Genomic DNA, 26144 nt, shown 5'->3' with positions numbered 1-26144 from the left:
TTAGTTAATATAGAAAGTAATACAAGCGTTTCAAAAAATTGGAATACGATTCTCTTTTAGGCCCCAATTCATTATAGATACGACGAGATAAGCGTTATGTGTGGTATATAATTATAGCTCACAAATCCACCACATTATGTCATTTTTTATTTTTTCGGTAGCATTTGTTTTAACGGGAATAAAGAGGTTGCAAATCGAGTAACAGAACTTCAGAACAGATATCATTTGATATTTACCAGTCGCTTTTCGGTGAAGGAAAACATCGTGAGGAAACTGGACTAATCCCAACAAGGCTTAGTTTTACCCTCTGGGTTGGAAGGTCAGATGGCAGTGGCTTTCGTAAAAACTAGTGCCTACGCCAAATCTTGGGATTAGTTGTCAAAGCGGACCCCAGGCTCCATTGAGCCGTGGCAATATGCTGGGACAACGCTAGGAAGAAAGAGAGAAATCGAGTAACAAAACTTAGTAACCAACTAGGTAGGTATAATAGTTATGTGATGTAAATGTCCATATCATGTTGGAGTCATATATTAGCCAACTAATTATTCAAGATCAATACACTTAGCTCCCTTAGGTATTCGCCTAAGTACAATCTCGGGCAAAATTGAGTTTTATAAAAATGAACTAGTTTCTAGGTCATATTATTTTCTATGAATTGGTCATTTTTGTAGACTCCAATTACAGTTACACTTTTCCTGGTTTTTCGCGGACCAGAATATCGATGATTTTTGTAACTTGATTTAGACGTTGCTATCATTTTCAATCCAAAAACACATAAAATCACAATTCAGAACATGCGGCAGCGTTGTTTTCTATCAAGTACGTCAAGCACCAGGGCGGCTACCGGGAAAATCGAAATTCGTCAATTTCGGGCATTTATCTCTGTCACTCTAATTACGTCTTAGTGAGAGTAAAAGAGAAAGATCCCCGCAATTTGCGAATTTAGGTTTTCGCGGTAGGCCCCCAGGTCCTGTCAAGTTTCAGCAGAGTTGCCAGGCGAGCGGAAGAGAATTATCGTACTTGAGTGTCAATATTATTGTACCGTTGAAAAAAATATCGTACGCCAATCAAAAAGGCAGCCCCTAAAAATGTCTAGCAAAATAAGCTTAAATTTCCAATTAATAATAAAAAAAAGACAATTTTCGTCTAAATTGCGCAAAAAATCTGTTTATGTTTGTGTATTTTTGGGATAGACTCAAACGGTACCTATACAGGAAATTGAGACATTTTAAACTTTAAACTTACACCAAGGAGCCGAACACCCAAAAGATACTAATTTTAGCCTATTTCTGAGAGAAAGTGTCATATTTTGCTTCAAATTACTAGACTTTTAAGGTGGCATCATCCAAGGGCTGAAATTATAGTACTTTAGTGTACGATAATGCTCTTTGGAACATTATGTCATACCGGGGCCCAAATTATCGTACATGTACGACAATTATCGTACGCCTGGTCACACTGAGTGTCAGTGTCGACAGAGTCAGCTAAAAACGCGTCAAACATCGCAACGTCGCGCCGATGGCCGTCCGAAGCATGGAGTGGCAACGCCGCAATGTATTTGTACACGACATTTGTCACACACACATGAGTAAAATTTATAAAAATATAACGTTCCTTATTGCATGATTTCTGTATGAAACAAAGTTTTTCTATTAATTTAGCGCAAATGAATATTGGAAAGTAGATAGATGCGCAATTATTTATGTAATAATATTGTGTAATTAATTAATTAATAGCGATTGTTTTTTGTATGAGAATCGAACCACCTTAATATTTTACCGTGCTAACGCAATTACGATAGGAAATTATCGTCCGCAGAACGAAAACTAGAGAAACTATGAGGTGAACCAACTATGGGCACGCTAATTAGAGTTCTACTTATTATTTCGTGAAAAACATTGTACAAGTACCTACAGTTTTAGATAATATTGGGTACCTACTCGTAATTACTATACAGGTTGTTTATTTAGTCACCTGCAATAATTTACGGGCTAAATATCTCGGTTGAACTGAGCAACTTTTACTCTGGGACCAACCCCGAAATTGCAAAAAAATGACTCTCCCATAGAAAACGTTAAGGTCAGGTAGTGAAAATGTATGAAACAGCCTTTTTTTTTCGCGATTCCGGGGTTGGTCTCACAGTAAAAGTTGCTCAGTATGACCTATATATATTCACATAACAACCTGTATTTACTATAGATCTCACATCTACTAATTTTCTTGGTAGATAAAGAAGTTGTGCGATGATTTTCTTGTAAAAGTTAGCTGAGTTTTGGGACTTATATATGAATCCCTTTATATCATCGTCAATTAGTCTCGACATCTAAGTTAATTTACTTTACTTAATCATAATAAAAATCTGCTTCATGCAGCTAAGACTTCAATAATCCTTAGCTGGCCATAAATTCTTACCAACGGCCTCAGACAAAATTCGTCTGCCCTATACCCGATCGTTGGGCACAGACCTCGTCTGATTAAAAAAAAACGGCCGAGAGCAAGTCGGGTTCAGTGTAGGGTACTATAGCTACCCGTCCGTTACAACAGGCTACCTTGAACGGGTGCTATTAGTAAGTGTAAGTACATAACATGCATAAGGGATCGCATACCTTAGCAGCGCTTTTTACGTTTTTTACTACGAAAGGAAGACTTATTATGCGATTACTCAAAAATAGCTTAACCGATTATGTTCGCTATAGTTTTCTCATTAGAAGTCTTTATTAAGGTTTTTATATTATTTGGACCCTTGGTTCAAAAGTTAGAGCCCTAATAAGTAGAGAGATAATATGCACTTCTATGTGTAAACTTTCCAACGGATTCATATGAAATGCTATAGCAAACATAAGAGGACAAATCTTACACGTATCTAATTAATGTCACGGTCAAGGCCCTAAAACCTCGCATACCACCGCACCATGAGAACTGTGCAAGTGAGACCTACATACACAACTAAAAGGGGACAGAAAGGGACAAAGCGCGTTCTAAATTGCTGCTTATTTATATTCATTCAACGCCGCATCCGATAGAACGGTAATTTAAATGATCAATATTAGACCTTATAACATTCCAATAAGACTTATAAATTGTTAAAATGTTAAATTGTTAAGTACAATAGACATATTCATTCATGTGATATTATAATAGTGAAATTATTTTCTATCGCGGTGCAAGAGTAAGGAAGCTGTGTAGAGTCGGACCAAACTAAGTCGGCAGTGATTTTGATAGCCCAGCCTGTGCAAGTGTTACGTCATAATTTCATAGAAGATTGACGTTTAAAATAACACTTGCTCTGTCTGGGGCTGTCACAATCAATGCCAACCTAAGAGTATCTTGGTCTGACTATGTGGGCATGCGGAATAGAGTACATACTTATATTTACCTGCGTATAATTGTAGTCTTAGTTTTAAAAAGTGTTGACGATGATATAATTACGCCGTTATTTCTGTCGACTGGTTACATGGTTCTGTTCTGATTCTTTTACACGGGTAGACAGAATGTTTCTTTACACAAATTGTGATAAGATAGACATACAATCGGCAGGACAAAGTATTTAACTCGCAAGATATAGTTAAGGTACTAATTATATATACGATGAAAAACAACCCCGAGGCCTGTATATACGAATATTTAGTACCTTAATACTGAGTACGAGACTCTTTTCAATTTGAGCTGTCTAACAAAGATAATTATGTCAATAAAAATAGTTCAATAACCATATAGCTAGATAGCTTATCTTAACAGGTCATGTAATGTGCACATGTATCTTTGAAGGATGAAAGAGCCAATACTGGAGTTCTTATCAACCACTGGTCTGAAATAAACTCATCAAATTACCTTTGTTTATTTAACTGAAACATTAACCTAGATGTCACCTTATAAATACAACAAAAGAACACATGTCAACGTGTCATAAAGTGACAACAAACTCTTACATTGCATAATGTCTAGATCAAAGGTGACAAGTCAATTGAGCGCTTTATCCACAACCGATCGATTGTGCCAGGTCGTCGCACTAGCTTCTTCACAACACCATTTCTTACCACACTATACAGTCTAGTATACTTTGACCTGTAACATCTTCAGAACTACATATGATAACAGCTCAATCTTTATCGTATCGTTAAGATAAGGGCTAGTATAGCTTGAGCTCTAGCTTCTAATTAAATATACGTGAGAATAGCTCAGGATTTTAATGGTCAGTTAGTAGAAGTTGTGTTGTGAATGCAGCGGAGTCACGCCACCGTCGCAAGCGCCGATGCGCGGTTAAATTTGGACTGGCGATAATGTGAAGATACAAGGGTGTATGTCGTTGGGAAAATGGGAGGAGGTGTGACGTTTCGGGTTATTGTTGTACAGATTATGAATCGAGACGTGGTGATGTTTACAAAATACTAAGAGAGAACATTATAGTAAAGACGGTTGGTTTGGCATTTTGAGTCTTCTATTCATAGAAGTTTCTTTGTTGAATAAAGTGTATCTACCTATGGTGTTTCCATAGAGTTGAAAGCCAATAGGGAATTTGTCTATTTAACTTTACTAGGATTTTTTTTTCAAGATTGTTTATATTTTACATAATTACATTATTATCGTAGTTATCAAAATGCATTTTTCACTTTTATTTCTAGGAAGTAGTAATTAATTCTCCTAACTAACCGATAGCAGATGAGAAAACCTTATTGGTCAATGGTTTACAATTTGCCAACTATATGTATGTGTTGCTTAACTTCATACTCTGATAAATCCATTCGACTCTCTTAGAAAATGCCTGCCCTATTACCTTTTCTTAATACCAAAATCGCAAAATCTTGATGATGGATTTATCCGAGTTTGAAGTTAAACGATTCATATGTGGTCGATTGTTTGTTAAAGAGTGTTGTTCATAGTACCAACCATCTAATCTGTAATACGTCTAATAACCTTAAGGAAATTTCCCAAGGAAGAACTAAAAGGAAAAGGATAAGATGCGTACTAGATGTCTACTAATCACGTATGGGCAAAGGACATTCCAAGGTGGCCGATGGTCTGAATGCTGAGTGGCGATGGCGACACTGGCGACCGTGACACGACCTCGTCTTATCAAACGTGATGAGATAGGGCAGGCTGGAGGTCTGTGTCATATTCTCTTACTATAAGTATTATTCAAAGGAAACTGATCGACGAATACTAACATTCCATAAACAAATACTCTTTAAAACAAGTCAGTCTTCAGGGTAGAGGTAAAACAATCAATAATACTAGAAAATAAGTATCAAACAACATTAACCAAAGGTGAGTGGAATTAATTCCAAGATTAAATGTCTTTACAGGAGAGTTGGTTAATGTGGCTAATATGAATGAATGGTAAATATCGCTAAAACTACGACAGCGACACCTCGACCTCGCGTCACCAGACTTTGGTTTCATTTAATCTTACTTTCATTTTACCCATTTACTAAAGTTCCTAGATTTCAAAATGGAATAGTTTCAAACTGCCTGAATTTTAGATGCCTAACTTTTTTTCTCAAAATACCACATTCCAAAAATGATAGAAATGCACTTAAGACATAATTCAACCCAATATATATAAAAAAAAACGGTTTTTGATCAAACACACTTTTTGACATTTAGGTATTTTAAGCCTTGGACGGTTTGAATAAAAGTCATTATGACATTCGGCGTGCATTCGGCTATTTTAAGAAAGAAACAATTTGATATTTAGTTATTTTGGGACTAAGTTGTTATGAAATTTAGGACATATAACTACAATCTTGCCGGTCCCATATTGGGATACCCTCCTACAATTTAGGAGGAATTTAAATCTTCTCTGGTCAGAGGTGTAGAGCCGGCGTAGCTTTATTTGACGTTCATAAGCGCATTATAATATGCCTACTTGGAAAATAAAACATTTTTATCTTTATAATGGCATTGTGATATTTAGGCACAATGAAACTAAAGCGTTACGAGTTCCAAAATAAAACTGTTGCTATTTAAATTCGGGATCCCGAGTAATAGGGCACGAAATTCGGAATCGTATCTTTACTCTTACTTCAAATGAAAGTATTCTATTTTATTGATTTAAGGGATAACATTACAATATGCAGTAGATATTACAGAAGATATGGGTTACATTATGTATTCCGAATTGGATTTCCCGATTAGATATCTCCATATGGCTAAAATTTATCGGGTCAGCCTAGCGACATCTGTAAATACTTGAGAGATGTGACGACGAATAAAGGACGTCAACAGTGCATAAGCTTCCCAACCTTGACCTCAATGCCAAACATTGCCTGGCTTGACCAACTGCCTAGGGACTGACTGAATTTCTAAAAAACAAATTCTCGATCAAACAGCTGTCTATATTCAATTCCTAATAATGATTGCTTCTCTCGCCAGCTTACAGCAAGTAGGTACAGTCAGCGTCAAATACTTTGTAGCAGTCAAAGTGGCCAAATAGTTCGGTACACCATACTAAATATATGGTGTACCGAACTATTTGGCCACTTTGGTTGCTACAAAGTAATTGACGCTGACTGTACATAAACCTGTAAACAAGGGACACAATAAATATTTGACTTAAATTTTGCTATTAGCAGTCAACATTGATTTGTTTGTAAGTAGGTACTTTTACTATCAACGCAATGAAATGAAAGATGGTATGTTGATAGGTTGTCACGTGGACGTTGAAACCTGTTTCTGTTCCGGTCCCGGTCTAAGGCCGCGCCTGCAAAATAACCGGATAGCTCCACAATGTCATAAAAACATGTGGTTGGTGCATCTATAGCTCTGCAGGTGTCATCATCACAGGCCTTTGCGTCTATTGCAGACGATTTAAGCATTGCTTTTTGGACAACGGGCAACGGCAACCGGGCAACGGGTTTGCTGCCGGCGTATTCTGATTGTAATCAGGTTTTGAATTTGATCTGGATTTGTTATGGTAAGTGACGTTTCTGGTTGAAGAAATGTCACTTTTGACACTGACAGATCATAAATATCAGATAAGAAATCCAGATCAAATTCTTACCCTGTTATTACAACAAAAATACGCCTTCTGCTATTTAACTCTGACGGTTCGTGACGTGAAGTATTTCCGTAGTGCTTCGTTACTAAAAGCATAGGGAGCTTAGTTTTTGACTAACACTAGTTTAAGTATACAATACTATACAAATAAATTAGCTTTATTGCACACCTCAATATATATGTAAGTATTCAATTTTAATAATGTAGTACAGCAAAAATGTTTTTAGTATGTTTTTAGCAAGTATACATTTTTTGTGTTCCTTTTTAGGGCTCCGTACCCAAAGGGTCAAACGGGACCCTATTACTGAGACTTCGATGTCCGTCCGTCCGTCTGTCACCAGACTTTATCTCATGAACCGTGATAGCTAGACAGTTGAAATTTTCACAAATGATGTATTTCTGTTGCCGCTATAACAACAAATACTAAAAACAGATAAAAATAAATATTTAAGGGGGGCTCCCATACGAGTACAACAAACATATTTTTTTGCAGTTTTTATAAATAATGGTACGGAACCCTTCGTGCGCGAGTCCGACTCGCACTTGCCCTGTTTTTTTATGTCTGTTTTCCTGTGTCGTTGGCGTAGGTACCTATGTGCCGCCACTATCATAGTTTTAAGTCAGGTCCACACTAAAACCAACGCCACCGATTATGCTGAGTGGGGATCCTATTTTAGCCTAAAAACAGTTTTTTAGGGTTCCGTACTCAAAGAGTAAAACGGGACCCTATTACTAAGACTACGTGTCCGTCCGTCCGTCCGTCCGTCTGTCACCAGGCTGTATCTCATGAACCGTGATAGCTAGACAGTTGAAATTTTCACAGATGATGTATTTCTAAAAAGTACGGAACCCTCAGTGGGCGATTCCGACTCGCACTTGTCCGTTTTTTTTCTCTGTATGTCTTCTTTTCCCAAATGTAACGTGTTGTGGCGTGAAATAAATATATTTTATAAGACTATAATAATAATATAGAGAATATAGTAAAAAGTACAATATAACCACAATACATACTAAAATACAATACAGCAGTAAATATTAAATTTTATACTACCTCAAAACGGACACATCGATAATCTTTATCAAATGAACAAAGAATATAGGCGAACTGCTCAGTGTTTAAACAAAGTAACTGCGTATTGTATAGTATGCTAATGTAGAAATTACAAATCCATTGTGAAGCGCATTAGTCATGATAAAAGAATACCTTTATTATTATAGGATAATATTACACAAATGCGCCACGACTTGGTACTGGTGACTGAGGGCAAACACCTCATTTTGCAGGGGCTTATTTTTCGAACGGTATTGGCTAATATTATTAGAGCATGTGTTGCCATGGTAACCCATACGACTTGACAGGGGCCCATTTCTCGAAAGATATTAATCTAATATTATTAGTGTGTTGTTATGGCAAGTTGGCCACCCATACGATTTGACACGATTGTCATAAATTAATTTAGTTAAACTAGGCCACATTGTTTAGTTAAAATAATTGATGAAAATCGTGGAACATTTACAAAGGGGTTTATAATTTCCTGGCCGTACTTGACCTGCGTACCTGACCTTAATTTTAAGCTTATATAATAAATGTATTTAAAAAAACACTATAACGCTTTATAATATATGTATTTAGATATCGACTTGGTAAAACACTTCGGTAAGTAGATGTCAAGTACCATATACTGAAGAAAACGTGACCTTTGATGCCAATGCTGGCACTGGCCGGGTTGGACTTTAGAGTGCCAATTTTTTAGTAGGTCTTTGGCCAGATGGTACGCCAGAGTACGCCCTCCAGTCGTCACCCATCCGGGTTACGTGCCTTTTGGACGTCCTATGTACCGCTGGAGAGACGAAGTGCAAAAATACCTTAGCGAACTCGGCGAAGTGGACAGAGAAGCAAGGCGGTCTTCGGTGTCGGAGGCTAAGATCCACTTCGGACGGTCGCGCCACAGTAGTAAGTATTTTATAGTAGAAAAGAAACTGATACAAATCTTAGATGTCTTAAATGTCTGATAGTTTACGATATGCATTATAATATATCTACTCTCATGTTCGGCGCTGGCGTTAAAGGGATATTTGATTAGCATTTCCGTATTCTGCGGCATGATCGGTGTGGCTTGCGGGGGGTCATTGTACGAAATTGCGCAGGCGGCTTGCGGTTCGCAGGCTTGTCTGAGACGCGTAGGCAACTGTTTTGGTGGGCTTGAGGAAACTTTAGATATTATTCACAGAGACTGAAATATTGGTCAAAAGCGACAACAATTTTAACGAGTTAAGGGCAATAACCGTCCGGAAGTCGGGCCTTTTTTCTGTGGACAATATAATATTAGCTATTGAATTGGGTACATTTTATTTACGATTTGCCTAATATGAGGGACCTGCAAGAAAATAAGTCTATATAATCCGTACGTTCAGGGGAATGGATAATGCTGTTTGACCTCTTAAGAAAGTTAAGACATCATTTACATAAACGTTATGATTTTTGGTCAAAGCTTAGATAGAGATTTTTTTTTAGATACTTGTACAATTTGATTTGAACACTTTTGCAATTTATTCAGAATAGGAACATTAGGTAAAATAAATATCGACGCATCAAAAGGGTATAATTTTTAAATTTAAGAAAAAAAAATACATTATTTAAAATGTCTGGTTCTAGCTACCAGCTAGTGTTTGGTTGGTAGGCAACGGTCCAAGCTAAAGATCCCTGCAATTTGAAGATACTGTCTACCACTTACCAGCCTAATAATAGACAAACGAAAAGCTAATTCATATGTAAGTTTGTTGACTTGGTAGTTAAAATTCTTCACCGCGTACAAGAGCCGTTAGTTCGCGCTACAAACAACATATCTAATCTAACCTTTGATAGATCTTAGGACGCTGGAATAAGGCTCATGAATGATTTATTAAGTGTCAACGATGACGGTATATAGTTACGTCTGTTTTGTATTGTAGTTTGGAATTTTGCTTGCAGTTTTAGAGTACTTGCGTGCCTCAAAATTCGAAGATCGCTAATCACCATCACTATTTATATTTGTCGTGTTGGAACTGCAGTATAGATTCGTTTATCGCCGTTTATGGTAGGCCTTGTTTGACGAATCTATAAGGGTTCCGTTTTTTGCCATTTGGCTACGGAACCCTAAAAATGGGTCACTTAATACTCGTGTGTGTTAATTATGAAATCTAATTAGTTATAAATGCAGATTAGGTATATTGCTTTATATAGACGCGTGATATCGAGATGGTACCGAAACTGGTTTGGGAAGGTCAACGGCAACAAATATGACTTCCCGTATTTTATACTAACTTTTGTTACTGGAATATTTCTAGTAGGTACATACAGATTGTTTAACGTTTAGAGATCTCCAGGTCAATAATACAGGTCGTACCTACTGAACATCTTTTACTGTGAGAGTTGTTTAAATACTGTCATGACCTCATGATTTATTATGGTAGGAAAAGCGATTTCCATGCAAGTTCTCAACTTCTCACTTCCTTGTTTCTTTTAGGTATTAAGTTTCTTTCGGCCAGTGTACAGTACAGTACCCCTAGTGTAACTTTGACCGACATCATGAACACTTTTGCAATTTATTCAGAATAGGAACATTAGGTAAAATAAATATCGACGCATCAAAAGGGTATAATTTTTAAATTTAAGAAAAAAAAAATACATTATTTAAAATGTCTGGTTCTAGCTACCAGCTAGTGTTTGGTTGGTAGGCAACGGTCCAAGCTAAAGATCCCTGCAATTTGAAGATACTGTCTACCACTTACCAGCCTAATAATAGACAAACGAAAAGCTAATTCATATGTAAGTTTGTTGACTTGGTAGTTAAAATTCTTCACCGCGTACAAGAGCCGTTAGTTCGCGCTACAAACAACATATCTAATCTAACCTTTGATAGATCTTAGGACGCTGGAATAAGGCTCATGAATGATTTATTAAGTGTCAACGATGACGGTATATAGTTACGTCTGTTTTGTATTGTAGTTTGGAATTTTGCTTGCAGTTTTAGAGTACTTGCGTGCCTCAAAATTCGAAGATCGCTAATCACCATCACTATTTATATTTGTCGTGTTGGAACTGCAGTATAGATTCGTTTATCGCCGTTTATGGTAGGCCTTGTTTAAAAAAAACGACATGGAATTGCTCAATTCCTGACATTATTAGTCAAACAATTACCGGCATGCAATAATATAATATATACGTCCTATACACTTCCTATATACGTCCCACTGCTGAACTCAGGCCTCGTTTCATGCTATAGACCCCAGCCGCTCATATAAAGTCAATGAAAAAAAAGGTGTAGTGTACTACTTTCAATAACATGGCTCAAAAAGAGTAGGTGCAACAAAAGGCGCATCTCGCCACTAAATGTTAAGGATAGGTCTAGACTAGACGGATAGCAAAGTTAGCCAATAATTTAGTTTCCCTACTTCTCGGGGGGAAAGCAGAACAAGTACCTACCTACATAAAGAGGCAGTCGGTTAACAAGTAGCAGAGTTTTGGCCGGGCAAACCATTTGTGGGGTATCGACAATAAACTGACTACAAACAAATAACCGTGAAACTCAGTTTGGATAGGAAATGTTCCAATACGTCATTACAATATCAATACTCAGATATCATTACAAGTACATGTTTGATTAATATTGACTTAATTATAATTAATTTATGATCAGCGGAAAATTTCATCTAAGCGTGAGTTACTGCGCAAATATGTAATTTAGATAACCCCTAAGATAAATAACCTTTAAGTACATACGGATCGGGAACATATATATTATACAGGTCAGATCAATTCAGTTATCAGGCTATAAATATAATAGTGGACACTCATCCACGTGGTGGCACGCACTTATCTTTTAGTACACAGTGACTACTGTTTATTCAATTTATAAAACTGTGGCCCTAGTGAAAAAGGGTACAAGTCTCTGGCAGTTTAGGTGTATAAGGGCATAAGTGTTACGTGGAACTTACACCCCTTTACACCTGCGCTGCCAGAGACTTGTACCCTTTTTCACTAGGGCCACATATTTTAATAATGTCCACGTTAATTCACGGTTTATAAAGCGTCAGTGTACCTATGACATATGACTAAAAAGGCTTTTATTCATCTTAGCGTTTATCCCCATTACATCCTCAGATGCTGCGCTAGCGCCATTCATTAATACGTAAGACGATTTTGCCTGTTTTTGCCCCCCCCCCCCCCCCCCTAAGTAAGAAAAAATAAGCATAGGCCGCCCCCCTTGCCCCAGTCGCCCCTAAACGTTTTAATTTCTATGTGATGTTGATGTTACGTAAAAACTACGAAACCCGCTCCCACCCCCTTGTAAGAAAAATAAGTTATGTTCGACCCCCCCCCTCCCCTAAATCGTCATTCGTAATAAATGAAAGGGGCCCTTGGAGCCCCGTGTCCGCTTTCCATGCCTATGGAATGGAATGACTATAGAAGTCACAACTTCATAAATTACTGACGTAAGTGCTGAATAAATAAAAATAAGACATGTTCGACCCCTCTCCCCCTCTAAATCGTCTTTCGCAGTAAATGAAAGAGGCCCTTGGAGCCCAGTGTCCGCTTTCCGTGCCTATGGAATGGAATGACTATAGAAGTCACAACTTCACAAATTATTGAGGTAAGTGCTAAATAAATGGCATTGTTTAAAGAACTTCATTTGTTACAACGATATAAAACGTGTGGATTCAAAGCTCAATCCCCATTCGCTTGCCTTTGTTCCATTCATTGGTCCGCGCGGCATGTCTTCCTTCCGTACCTCTCGGACTCAATAATATATTCTTAAAATTCGAAATAGGCGCGACGGACGGTAACTACACTACCAAAGCAATGATAATAACCACGTACACTTTTATATAAAAAAAGCGGCCAAGTGCGAGTCGGACTCGCGCATGAAGGGTTCCGTACCATTTAAGACGTATTAAAAAAAATCTACTTGCTAGATCTTGTTCAACATTTTACCACTTTGGACACATTTTTTCACTTTGGAAGTGTCTCTCGCGCAAACTATTCAGTTTAGAAAAAAATGATATTAGAAACCTAAATATCATTTTTGAAGACCCATCCCACTATAGATACCCCACACGTATGGGTTTGATGAAAAAAAATTTTTTTTTTTTAATTTATGAAGTATTAAAAAAAACTACTTACTAGATCTCGTTCAAACCAATTTTCGGTGGAAGTTTGCATGACAATGTATATCATACATTTTTTTTAGTTTTTTTCATTCTGTTATTTTAGAAGTTACGGGGGGGGGGGGGCACATTTTACCACTTTGGAAGTGTCTCTCGCGCAAACTATTCATTTTAGAAAAAAATGATATTAGAAACCTCAATACCTATCCACAGATACCCCACACGTATGGGTTTGATGAAAAAAGATTTTTTGAGTTTCAGTTCTAAGTATGGGGAACCCCCAAAATTTATTGTTTTTTTTCTATTTTTGTATGAACATCTTAATGCGGTTCATAGAATACATCTACTTACCAAGTTTGAACAGTATAGCTCTTATAGTTTCGGAAAAAAGTGGCTGTGACATAATCGGACAGACAGACGGACATGACGAATCTATAAGGGTTCCGTTTTTTGCCATTTGGCTACGGAACCCTAAAAATGGGTCACTTAATACTCGTGTGTGTTAATTATGAAATCTAATTAGTTATAAATGCAGATTAGGTATATTGCTTTATATAGACGCGTGATATCGAGATGGTACCGAAACTGGTTTGGGAAGGTCAACGGCAACAAATATGACTTCCCGTATTTTATACTAACTTTTGTTACTGGAATATTTCTAGTAGGTACATACAGATTGTTTAACGTTTAGAGATCTCCAGGTCAATAATACAGGTCGTACCTACTGAACATCTTTTACTGTGAGAGTTGTTTAAATACTGTCATGACCTCATGATTTATTATGGTAGGAAAAGCGATTTCCATGCAAGTTCTCAACTTCTCACTTCCTTGTTTCTTTTAGGTATTAAGTTTCTTTCGGCCAGTGTACAGTACAGTACCCCTAGTGTAACTTTGACCGACATCATAACGTGCCGAACGCGTTTGCGTTAAGTCTCGTTTTGTATAGGATTTTGAGGTTCCAAAACGTCCCGCTTGGCGCGCTCTTTCGAAATCCAATACAAAATGAGACTAAACGCAAACGCGTACGTCACGTTTGGAAATCGAATTTATTTACACTAGGGGTACAGACTGTTGTGAGTGAAGTCTAAATTACTCAAGTAAACACAGTATTATGAAACATTTATCATACAGTTAAACAACAAAGTACATCAATAAGAAACCCACGTTGACTTTTAGATTTTTTTTATTATGCACACACGCAGACTCAAAATATATAATTAGGAATTCTTAGTGAAGTATTAGTTAAGAAATATGACATTTTTGTAATCATCGTGCTAGTACTACTTTTTTTTAGTATAAAAGAAGTATTTAGTTTTAAGTGTCAAGTATTAGTAAATTAGATTTATATACACAAACATATTGGTTTCTACCCTTTCTTTTTTTGGAAGAGCGGGATTTCTGTCACAAGCATGTTTGTTGCATAAAAGAAGATCCCAACCAAACCAAACACTAATAAATATTTTTTCATTTTCATTATCAGCCATGGTTATCATGGTAGCTGTATGGCTTACTTCTAGATTCAGACAGATAAATTGTTCTAATCTTTTAACAAAAGTTTTGAAGTAACCGTGTTTTATAAACAACTAAATGTTCGGTTCATCAGATCGAGCTCGGAATTCGTAGTCAGTCAAGGCTTTATCTCGTTGCGCATATAAGATCATGCGCGGAAGGCGTGCTGCGAAAACGCATGTTTCTGACCGCTACGCATGTCCATGTTTGACCATTCGTTTTACTTTGATATATGGGTTAATTAAATCCAAGAAAATGGATCGGAACTAGAGGGAGAAGACGCTATAATGAAGGTGTCTTTCAAGCCGTCTCTCATTACGAGATGACATAGGAAATAAAAAGCGGCCAAGTGCGAGTCGGACTCGCCCATGAAGAGTTCCGTACCATTTATGACGTATTAAAAAAACTACTTACTAGATCTGGTTCAAACCAATTTTCGGTGGAAGTTTGCATGGTAATGTATATCATATATTTTTTTAGATTTTTCATTCTGTTATTTTAGAAGTTACAGGGGGGGGGACACTTTTTTTCACTTTGGAAGTGTCTCTCGCGCAAACTATTCAGATTAGAAAAAAATGATATTAGAATCCTAAATATCATTTTTGAAGACCTATCCCTAGTAACCCCACCCGTATGGATCTGATGAAAAAAGATTTTTTGAGTTTCAGTTCTAAGTATGGGGAACCCCCAAAATTTATTGTTTTTTTTTTCTATTTTTGTGTAAACATCTTAATGCGGTTCATAGAATACATCTACTTACCAAGTTTGAACAGTATAGCTCTTATAGTTTCGGAAAAAAGTGGCTGTGATATAATCGGACAGACAGACGGACATGACGAATCTATAAGGGTTCCGTTTTTTGCCATTTGGCTACGGAACCCTAAAAAGAGATGGAGAGTGCATTGCGGGAAACAATTAGCCAAGAGCGAACATTTGGATCACTGATAAGGATTGAAGAGTAGCTTAATAGTGACTAGTGAGGTTTACCGGCAGTATTAGAAGAAACTGAATAGTTGGAAACTATCAAGTCTTATAGGGAGTAAGTAAATATCACATGTTCTGCCGCCAGCGAACTGCACTAAAGCCTATTGTAAACCATAGAGTAACTTATACATACTATGCCTTTTTTGAGAAGTTTTCACTATGACATTAGATTCATCAAGGCGGTTTGTATACAGAGCCTACCGCGATATTTCGATTTTCCAGTTTCGCGGTAGGCCCTCAGTATTTGTTAGCGGCGCCCCGTACGCAGACTTAAATGACAATTTTAAATCAAATTTGACAACTGTACGTTGTGTTATATGCTTAAATATATGACGTAAACGTCACTTTTGACAGATAATTTATGTAAAATATACAAGTCTATTGACTTTTAAGGTAACATTAAAAGTAACTATCAAATAGTTATACATAGTACAAGCGGTGTAAAGTCTACGAAAAAAATCATGCCTCGAATTTGACAACTGAATCAGGTCGCTCTGGCCATCAAAAGTTGACATTTGACAATTCAGTTACCACAAAAACCTTCTAGTTCAACTGTCAATGTCAGATGCACCTTTTATTCTTAGGAATTACACCTTTTCTATTATCAATAACACAGTGTTCTTTGGCTATATGCCTAAACTTTTAGAAGATGATGTGTAAGATACCCAAGTACAGATGTAGTGAATAGTCCTTTACCATCGTATTTTCACGGAAACGCACGAACGTTTTATGCTATTTCAGTCAGTTTTAGTACAAAAAGTACTGAGGTTGAGCGAATTAGCATGAAAAATACGAACGGTTCCGAGAAAACACGATGTCAAAGGATTGTTCACTACATCTGTATTGCGATTGGTGTGATTGATACATGTTTAGCATTTGGCCTTCGGTAGCGAATCGTGATCTGATTAGACAACGTAAATTAATTGCTTCTGCGCGTCTTCGTAGTTACCCTCATGAATGATAAGTCGGTACCATTATCTGTAAGTGTCAGTTAACACAACCTAATTGGTAAACCGGCCTTATGCAAAGTCGGTTCCATCGTCTACTGTGATAACTGACGAATCTTAAGTCTTATTGCAAAGAATGAAGGTCTATTAATGGTCAGTTAATGGGGCGTAGGCCAGGCCAATAAAAGGGACGCAGCTAGAGGATAGAACAAGGTAGCAATATCTCTTGCTCCCTCTAATGCATTGATTATAATAACAAGCATAAGAGTGTTGCTGTTATAGTATTGTAAGATTGATTTAAGTCAAATGGCCGAAGTATATCCAAATATTTTTTATAGATGGAATGCTTCTTTGATAATAAAATAAATATTATGACTAATCCGACCGTATCAATTGTATCAATTATAAAACAGATTACATACTACATTCAAAATAATCAAGATATACCTGATTTCATCATATAGCTAAGTAGATGTAATGTCGATTTTAGTACTTAGAACCTGAAATAGAATCTATAATCTTAATTAATCTTGGACTTTAGAATATACGGGTGAATTAGTTATTTTGCAATCAGTGTCTCCTTTCTAGGCATCTTTGTTACGAACCTCCATAATTTAAATGCCAAACAAATGTATCTGGACGTTGACGTAACTGGTGACCGAAGAGCTGGCGGCTTTCTCGCACAGCGTATCAGTATTGCGATATTTGCGATACAACGAGGAATCTCCGCCAGCATCCTCGGTACAGTCAGCTGCAAAATATGTATCGAGAGAATCGTCTCATAAATATGGTACTACGCTCTTATTACTCTGGAATAAGATGCTATGGGACATATTTTTGAGTAAGATGCGTACACCCATATTTTTACACTTGACTGTACAATGCCTCAAGGGCCTATTTTAGATTTAAGCTAGTTATAGTAATCCTCTCCTCTGTATATATCCATTAAGTATATTGTTATTGTAAATAAACGTTTTGTGCGTATCTTAGGTACCTAACTGAACTTGGCGACTCTTTCTTGCAACTTAGATTTACTTAATAGTCCCTACATTTAAATCGCTGGTCACTATACTTTAAAACTAGTATTAATGAGTGATTGAATGGAACTTACCCTCGACACAGGAGCGCAGCGGGCACAAGCAAGGCCGGCGGGAGGGCGCACGGCGGGCTGCGGCGCGGGCACCACTGGGCCCTCTTTTACGCGAAACAGGGACGATGCTCTCGTCTGCCAAAGAAAACATAAGATTAGTCCTCGTCTCTTTGCCGGTTTCCCGGGGCAACCTAAACCAACTATTTGGCACTTACTGCAAAGGACGCGAAGCAGGGACGGTGCTCTCGTGATGAAAACTTAAGATTAGTGCTCATCTCTTTGCCGGTTGCCCGGGGAAACCTAATCCTACATAAGACAACTCTTTGGCACTGGTCTTTGCAATGCCATTTGGCCTTCCACCCTTAAGACTAGACCCTATGAAACTAATCCATCCAACACACATTATGGTTTCATGTTCAGTAGCTTGCATTTATTCTAAAATCTTATTGATTAACTAAAATTTCCAGATTCAAAATGGCCTTGGGTCACGGGAGGGTAAAAAAAGTAATTGTCTATGACCCTTTTATCATATGACATGATTAATATACATCGTACAAGTACGATACGGGTACTTACTAGATCCACACTTAATTAGCAATCGTATACCTTACTGAAAGGGCATAAAGTCCAAGCAAAAGCAGTTAATTGTTACTAGTGACTATGATTCATTAGAATAATTAGCTACAACACGTGACAATAACAATAGGTTGATGCAAATATGTTAATTGTTAGAAAACTGTTTATCGGTCAATTGATACACATCTGATGCGGTGGCGTGATATATTCCAGGTGTTATGCGAATATGATTCTTATATTATTAGTCGGAGGGTCTGGTTTAGACTAACATGTCGTTTATTGTTAATGTCGTTAATAATAGACTTAGGACTCACTAGTTTCTAACTTCTAACAAAACTATTAATATTAATACCTGCACCTGTATCTGACAAACCACACAAACTGTGACCAGACTTGAGTTGTTGATGTTGTGTTAAATATAAACATTTTGTTATTGCTTCTTCTGTGTGGTTGACATTCGCACTTGTTGTCATTATTTGTAAAACGCAATTAAATTAATACGATAAAATTAGTAGTTACAGTGAAGTAATTTCTATTTTGGGCCACCGAGAGCATAATCATATAAAATACCAAGTCATAACAACATAATGACCAAAATCTAGCGAAACAAAATGGGTACTTCATGTAATGAGGTTCCACACCCAAAATTACACGAACAAACACACTAAGCCCTATAATTAAATTCCAAAACGCAGGAATTGGCAATTACGTAATACCTTTAACATCAAATTTCAAACATGCAATCAGAAGATATAAATTACATGGACACATTAAGAAAGACCAGATAAAGTGAAGGTTTCTAACTTTTTAGAGCTCCGTACGAAACTTTGTTCAGGAGCTCTTATGGAATCACTTCGGTCTTGCAAATCGGCTAATTGCGTTTTTTTCAGAAACCGTATGACGTGGATACTTAAAATTTGGAACAGTTATAGCAATTACCACTACCATCACTATGAAGAAATTAAAACTGGTTATTTATTTATTTATTTTCATTTAAAGGCATTGTCATTTTAACTTGTACTTAAGTCGTGTTTCAGTAACGCCTAACTGTCACATTCCTCACAAAATCTAGTGAAAATGCCCTTAAACTAATTCTTATCAAGCATACGTCTGCAAGCGATACTACACATTTTTCTTTTAATATATAAAAACAAATATATTATAGAGGGGTATTATATATATGTACCCAGGCTATCCAAGGGAGTCGTGTTAAAAATGCCGGGACAATACTAGGAAGAGGGGGAAGACATGTGTGATATGTCAAGTGAAAAAATAGGAGGTGTGTCCATGTATGTAGTATCAAAAAGTTGAAGAGCCGATTGAAGCTCCGCCGAAGAGAGAATAACTCTTTAATTTGATGAGATATAAATCATATAAAACTGAAAAGGTCTATCTTAAGTTCTTCAGTATGTAGACATCACATTATTGTATTATCTTATCAGATAAAGACACTTATTAGTTCAATACGTTTACGGAAATATAATAGACGGATTCTTCTTTTTGTGCAGAGATAATTTTGACGTAGGCCAGGAAGTGGGATATTCTGCCTAGCAGTAGCTTTGTAGGGCTAAGATGGTCGGCTTTTTATCACTTGTCACCATACCTGTCACTTTCTAACAAGTATCGAAGTGCGAAAGTGACGGACATAGTGACAAGTTATAAAAACCATGCTGCCACCGCAGCGGTAAATTCTACTTACAGCCCGGAATGACGTAAATTGATTTGACGTTTCTTATAAATTAAAAAATGTACAAACAGGATGTTCAATATACAATTTGGCGACAACACAGTGTCCGTCTGTATTACGCCATACAAACCATTCATAGGGTTATAGCACTTTACAAAGTTTACAACCGATACTGCTAAACAATCTCGGATCTTGAATTAAAAAGAGTAATCTGACAGTTGTGAGCGTGTATTTTATGAGATTATCGCGTTATCGTACCTATAAATATCTTATACTTTTTATGTCTTAGAGTTACATTGTTTTTTTTTTAACTCCGTTAACTTCGGGCACTACTTCTAAGCTACGTACGTACATTTGAGAAAACTGAATAGCATAGTATTTTTTTTGTAAAAAATAATTACTTATTATCATTGTTGTAACACGGAAATTGTATTCGAATCCACCAAACAATTGTAAACTATGACATATCAATGACATTTCGAATATCGATCGTCCGAGATAGTACTTGCGTTTAGTATAAACTTAGGTTGTCATATGGTTAGTAAACCACTAATCAATATGTAAACAGGTTCAAAGGCAATATGTAAACAGGTACACGCTCGTTGGTGCCTTATCAGAAGAAAATAAACCATTGATTATCTCCGAAATTAAGTTAATTAGAATACCGGTTTCTTTGATAAAGTTACATAATTTAAGCTCAGTTGAAATTAGCAGATTAAAAAAAACACCGTTTATAAGTATCAATACGCCTGAATCGAAAAATATTATTACAAACTGGTGCAAATATTCAAGTTTGCTCTTCCCAATTCTACATATCAATATATCTGGCCATAAGGTTCCCGTATTTCTTTAATGACAAAATGATTGATAATGGTTACCTATTAAAGTCCATTATATTAATTGTATTATCACTTAGTCACGTGTATAAAAGAAGTTGTTTAAAAGCAATTTAAGTTGATCTTAATCGCGAGTATGGTTATGCGTAGTTATTAATATGAGTAAGCGTCAATTCGTTGCTGAGCATACTTATATATTTATAAAAAATTTGCCAGTTGAATCGTACAATAACGTGAAAATGGATACTATTACGAAAAGGGGGCGACAGAAAATGAAATTTCGGGACAGGTTGAGCAAAAAAGTTGGAATAGATTAAAAATTAATGTATGCTATAATTATTTATATGTATCACTGTGTACCTACTCGTAAAATAGTGTAAGGCGAAGTTATTCTTATGTTTCCTGTACGAAAGATAAAAAATCATCATCTTTTCAGAGTTCTGATTTATAAAATAAATTTCCACTAAGTTAAATCAACTGCAGGTTAACTTTGAAATAGCAATAATCTTTCGATTCAATATCGATCCAATGAGGAAAAACCAGTCATTTTACTTAAAGATTCTCTGCGGATTCTGTATTTCAAAGGCAGTTTCAATGTATAGGTCTATACATCGACCTACTAGTAAATAATAAAAGTCTTATAAACTTAAGTTTTTGCAGTTTGATATATTGGTACATAACAGAGGATAAATTATATACTTATGATAATTTGTTACTCAAAAGGGCTTATCACTTGCCCGATTTTATTTGACTCAATACAGTTTTTACTAAAAAATCGTATAGGGTCGTATTGTAGATTCATTTAATGAAAATACTTAAATGGGCGAAGAGAGAAGGAGAGAGAGAGGCATTGATTGTATTATGAAACTCGGAAAAGATTACTTAGAATTTTCTTACAAATAGTTTTACCACCGAACCCTTTCATTTGTTTATTTGCAAGCAATAATGTAAAAGAAGACGCTTAAAGATCCAATAAGTAGGTACGTTGCCCACACATGTCGCAAGGGTACTTCACCACTTGCCACACAATGCGTTGACATAATTGCCTCTAATTTCGACACGACAGGGCCCAAGCACGAAAGGAAGCGCAAAATGCGATCTTCCGCGTGGACTTGATGCAATCAAACGGCCAATTGGCAGGTCAAATGTTGCAAAAGTAGCTAAACGGACGAAGGAGACAAAATTATACAGTTTTGATAATGGGGTTGGCAACTGACAAGGGATTGTATAGATGGCGTCGGCATAGGTTTTACCTGTCTCTAGTATAGTCTAGCATCCAGGAAATAATTTTATATAAAAAAAAGAATTTGACGCTCTTCTTAGCTGCTGGCACCATCTGTAAAATACTTCAACCTGGTGCCTATTTCATCAACTTGACCATTGACATCCGACTCTAACAACTTCCCGCACATTTCTGCGTCGGTACATACATAGTGTCAATATTTATTTTTCTTGTTGGACGAGCAATGTAAAGTGAATTGTCAATGTCAGGCGGCAATAGTCAGCCATTAACTTATAAATACTTGTATATTACATCGTAAGGACAGTCTTTACGAATATAAGTAAAAGTTGTCAGCGCGGTGAAACTGGGATCTGAATCGCCTGAGTTAAAAATATTGGCATCAGAGTAGTGGAAAAGTCATCGACGCATCGCAAGCAATCAATGTTGCAATCTAATCGGAATCGTGAGCGTAGACTTTACGTTGAATTTCTATACGGTACAGCAGGCACCTTTTGATCCGCATAAAGATGTAGGAAAATAAAGCAGGCAAGCTAACTATGCAAAAATTAGGAAATATCATGTTTCTGTTTTACTTCAGGCCATAAGCTATTCTTCGAAAATAGAATACGAGCAATAAAGACCTAGAAAATTTAATATGTTTGCTGGAGTCGAGACGAGAGGTACCTTACTAAACGAACGAACATTTAATACAGCAGTTACATGTGTGAGACGCTGGCATTAAAGTATGGAATTTATCTACTGTATTTACGCTTCAAATTCCTTTAATATTAATAAGGTGTGTCCTGATTTACAGTGAGAATACGCGACAGTTCAGTACAGCACGTATTGTTGCATTTCGCTATGCCAATGTTGGCGGACAGAACTAGCACATCGCACTAAGAACTATTCAGTACGAGGTGCATCTGTGATATGCCTGATGATAGCTGCCAAGTTCCGGGCTTGCTGTGTAGTGGCTTTAAACATATTCGAGGGCATGGTGCTGCCGATGCAAATAACGATACTACAAGTTCTTAATTTTTTCAAATGCGATAGATTGGTAATTGAGGAAGCGCATTAATTGCCAGAAATAATTGCAACAACAACGGTCACAAATATTCACTAGAATAGCAAATGGAAGCAAAGACATACTCTCCTACGGTAAAGACGCTACTATTCTTAGTACATATAATCAATCAAGTAGGTGAAAATCGAGTTGAATGGACTCATCACTGATGGCTTATACGACCGCATTATTTTCATCTTCTAACAAGTCCGATATGATATTGTTTTAATTTCATAAGATAATGATTTAATGATTCATTAAGACGCATTCTTTCAGAGCCTGTTAAAAAGTATAGCCTCATTCCATCATAATCGTATTGTTGGATGGAAACTAAAAGCGATAGGTCGGCTGATGTTTTATGAAACATGTAACTAGATAATGCAAAATGATGAGATTATTCTAATCGATATGTTTAAAGCTATTGAAAGCATAGCATAAGCTATGGAAGTATCTTAACAGCTTGAACATCTCGTTATCAGTGAAAGAAGAAACGCCATTTAGCTATTTCACAACTACATGCGTAAAAAGGAGTAACCAGGCGAAATTGAAAACTACAACCTTCAGAATATCATTATAACAGTCAGCGTTCCTCAAGGTAGCATTCTAGGACCGCTCTAATCCCTCGTCTACTTTAAAGGGCTATACTTAACTACTCACCGTCCGTTCCTGATCAAGTTTGGTATAAATGTCGTTGTGGTGCCGGCGGCGCGCGCGCACCGCCTGCCGCAGCGAGTTGGAGTCGCGACCGCACCACCCACCGACTCGCTCGCCGACCACCTCCAGCATGTCGGCAACGCGGCTGTTGACAAACAAAGACGTTTTAAGAACATATTTTTCAGATCTCCTATTAGGAAAGTTCACCTATCATAGGCTGATGGAAAATTGTTTTTTATTTTATTTTATTTGTACTTCGAGCAAAGCAACGGCTAACAACCATATATATGCCATTATATTCAGTTAAAAGCTCTCATATTAGCTTCCGCATTTTCAGACCAAGTAATATCAAAATTAAATGTCAATTGCATTGCATTATTTAATGACATATTTTGACAGCTAAGATAATTAGAGTCTGGAATTAACATTTTGATCGGGAAAAAATCTAAAACCATAGACAAACCGATCTTAAATTGGGATTGTGTCTGAACGGGCCTTAATATATACGCGCCTTAAAAATAGTGAATCTGATGAATGAATGTAATGTAATTATAATATTTTATAGTATTTTATGCAACAGTTGTATAAGAAGGGTCAAAAAAGGCGAGTGGCGTGAGTTACAATGTGAGCCGGAGCCGAAGGCGTAGGCGAACATTGTAAAGGAATACGCCACGAGAATTTTTTGACCTACTTATACAACGTTGCATACAATATTTTTCCTACGAGTCAACAAAAATAAATCTTAATTTAGGTAAACAAATTACAGCAAAAGTATATAGCCAAGACGCGCGAGCATACCTTGTTACGCGCCCGGCCCGCCCCGGGCCGCGGCCGGCCGGTCGGCGACACCTCCTCGTAACTCATGAGGCCCTGGTACTTGCTACTTGCTAAATTAATTTTTTGGACAGTTTTTTCTCAATTTTGGCCACCGTAGCCTACGGAGACTAACAAGCAACGCTAAGCGGTCTTCGTAGTCTATGGGTGTTGCTATATTACGGGTGTCACATGCGTGTTTCTGACTTATGAAGTAATTATTTTTACTATGCAACCAAATGAATATTTTGTACGTTGGCAGCAATGCACTTAGTTTAAAACTGTATTCGTTTTGGTTTTGTTAGGTTGGTAGCCATTAATCGCAGTAACATTATAGCTTATAAAAGCACAAGAGCTTTTATGAGGAATAGACAATATAGACTTTTCTTGAAATCTTTTATGTATGTTCTTATATTCGTGTTAATGAATGCATAAATGACAGATAACAGTAGAGGAGTAGGAAAAATTATTAATTTATTGTCATTTCTATTGATTTATTAACAAATATTTATGTTAATTTCATACAGTTAAATACAAGTAAGTAGTATAATTTTTATGCACAATAATAAACATTTTGGCAGTAACTACATTATTTTTACGATGACAAAAAGAAACTACTTAGGAAAAGGCGGGAACAGATATCGGTACGAAATAAATTGCTAATACTTTGTTCTAAAGAAATATACCTATAAATAAACCTACATTTCTTGTATTTGACTTTCCTCATAGTCGTAATGAAGAGTGTTTAACCCGGGCAAAAGTAATCATCTCAGCCTTCGTTGACAATCTACTATTTTAATACCTGGTGGTCAATATGTTAAGTGGTTTTCTATCTCAAGGGCCAACGCGTAACATTTCCTTAAAACCTAGTCAAGTCAAATGACAATCGTTTGTAGAAATCGCGAAAAGAACCTCAAATAATGTATGGACGGGACCGCCACTTTTCATTATGAATGACTATCATTCCGGTCCATTTTTACTTTTCAATTGGTCTTCGTAATACGATATCTTCTACGGCTACGTAAAGACAGCTGCAGAAGTAGCTAAATGGGTGAGGGGGTCGAAATGTTCAGCTGCGCTCTTATTCCCTAGCAATAAAGCTTAGCTTTTTTAAGATAGCTTCAACAGGATATAGAACTGAGATAATAGTGAACACTTCGCCTGCTTCTGCTGTTGACTGTACATTGGACTTGAACGCATATACAATTATACATAGTTCTACCTCATACTTTTATTCTAATCATGAAAGTAAACAGTTAATACATCAAATGACGAGACTTCAGCCTAGAAATCTTTTAACTTCCTTAGAAAGGAAAAAACTAAAAAAATAATGACAGTAATGTTATGAAATGAATTCATAACTAATACGTAAGTACAATGCGGTGAATTCATTAATAAAATAAATATTTCTTTTTTATGAAAAGTAACACATAACAGAGAACATGTGGCTGTCAAAGTTACAGGGTAGTAGAAATGGTGAAGAATTACGAAGACTGACAACGACCTTTATTACAACCCAATTTCTTAATTGCTATTAATAGGCAAATAGCAATGAAAACGGAACTATAAATTGTATCTACTTATTTATCGTGGTTATATTAAAATAAAACACTTAATTAA

At 36.6% G+C, this 26144-nt stretch overlaps 1 protein-coding gene across 3 annotated transcripts in view; it reads right to left on the bottom strand.

Annotated features, from left to right (window-relative positions):
* Nucleotides 1–26144, bottom strand: part of LOC133529640 (glycerol-3-phosphate acyltransferase 1, mitochondrial) — an 87000-nt gene that overhangs the window by 28127 nt on the left and 32729 nt on the right. For all 3 annotated transcript variants that reach the window (XM_061867401.1, XM_061867399.1, XM_061867400.1), the window contains 2 exons: nucleotides 23715–23856; nucleotides 17695–17808 (listed from right to left, as the gene is read on the bottom strand). In XM_061867401.1, coding sequence (XP_061723385.1) covers nucleotides 17695–17808; nucleotides 23715–23843 — 243 coding nt within the window. In that variant the 5' untranslated portion in view covers nucleotides 23844–23856. The remainder of the gene's footprint in view (nucleotides 1–17694; nucleotides 17809–23714; nucleotides 23857–26144) is intronic.

The sequence above is a fragment of the Cydia pomonella genome, chromosome 21, assembly GCF_033807575.1.
Source record: "Cydia pomonella isolate Wapato2018A chromosome 21, ilCydPomo1, whole genome shotgun sequence".
NCBI lineage: Eukaryota > Metazoa > Arthropoda > Insecta > Lepidoptera > Tortricidae > Cydia > Cydia pomonella.
Note: the sequence above shows the minus strand (reverse complement) of the source record. Positions and strands in the feature narration are given on the sequence as shown.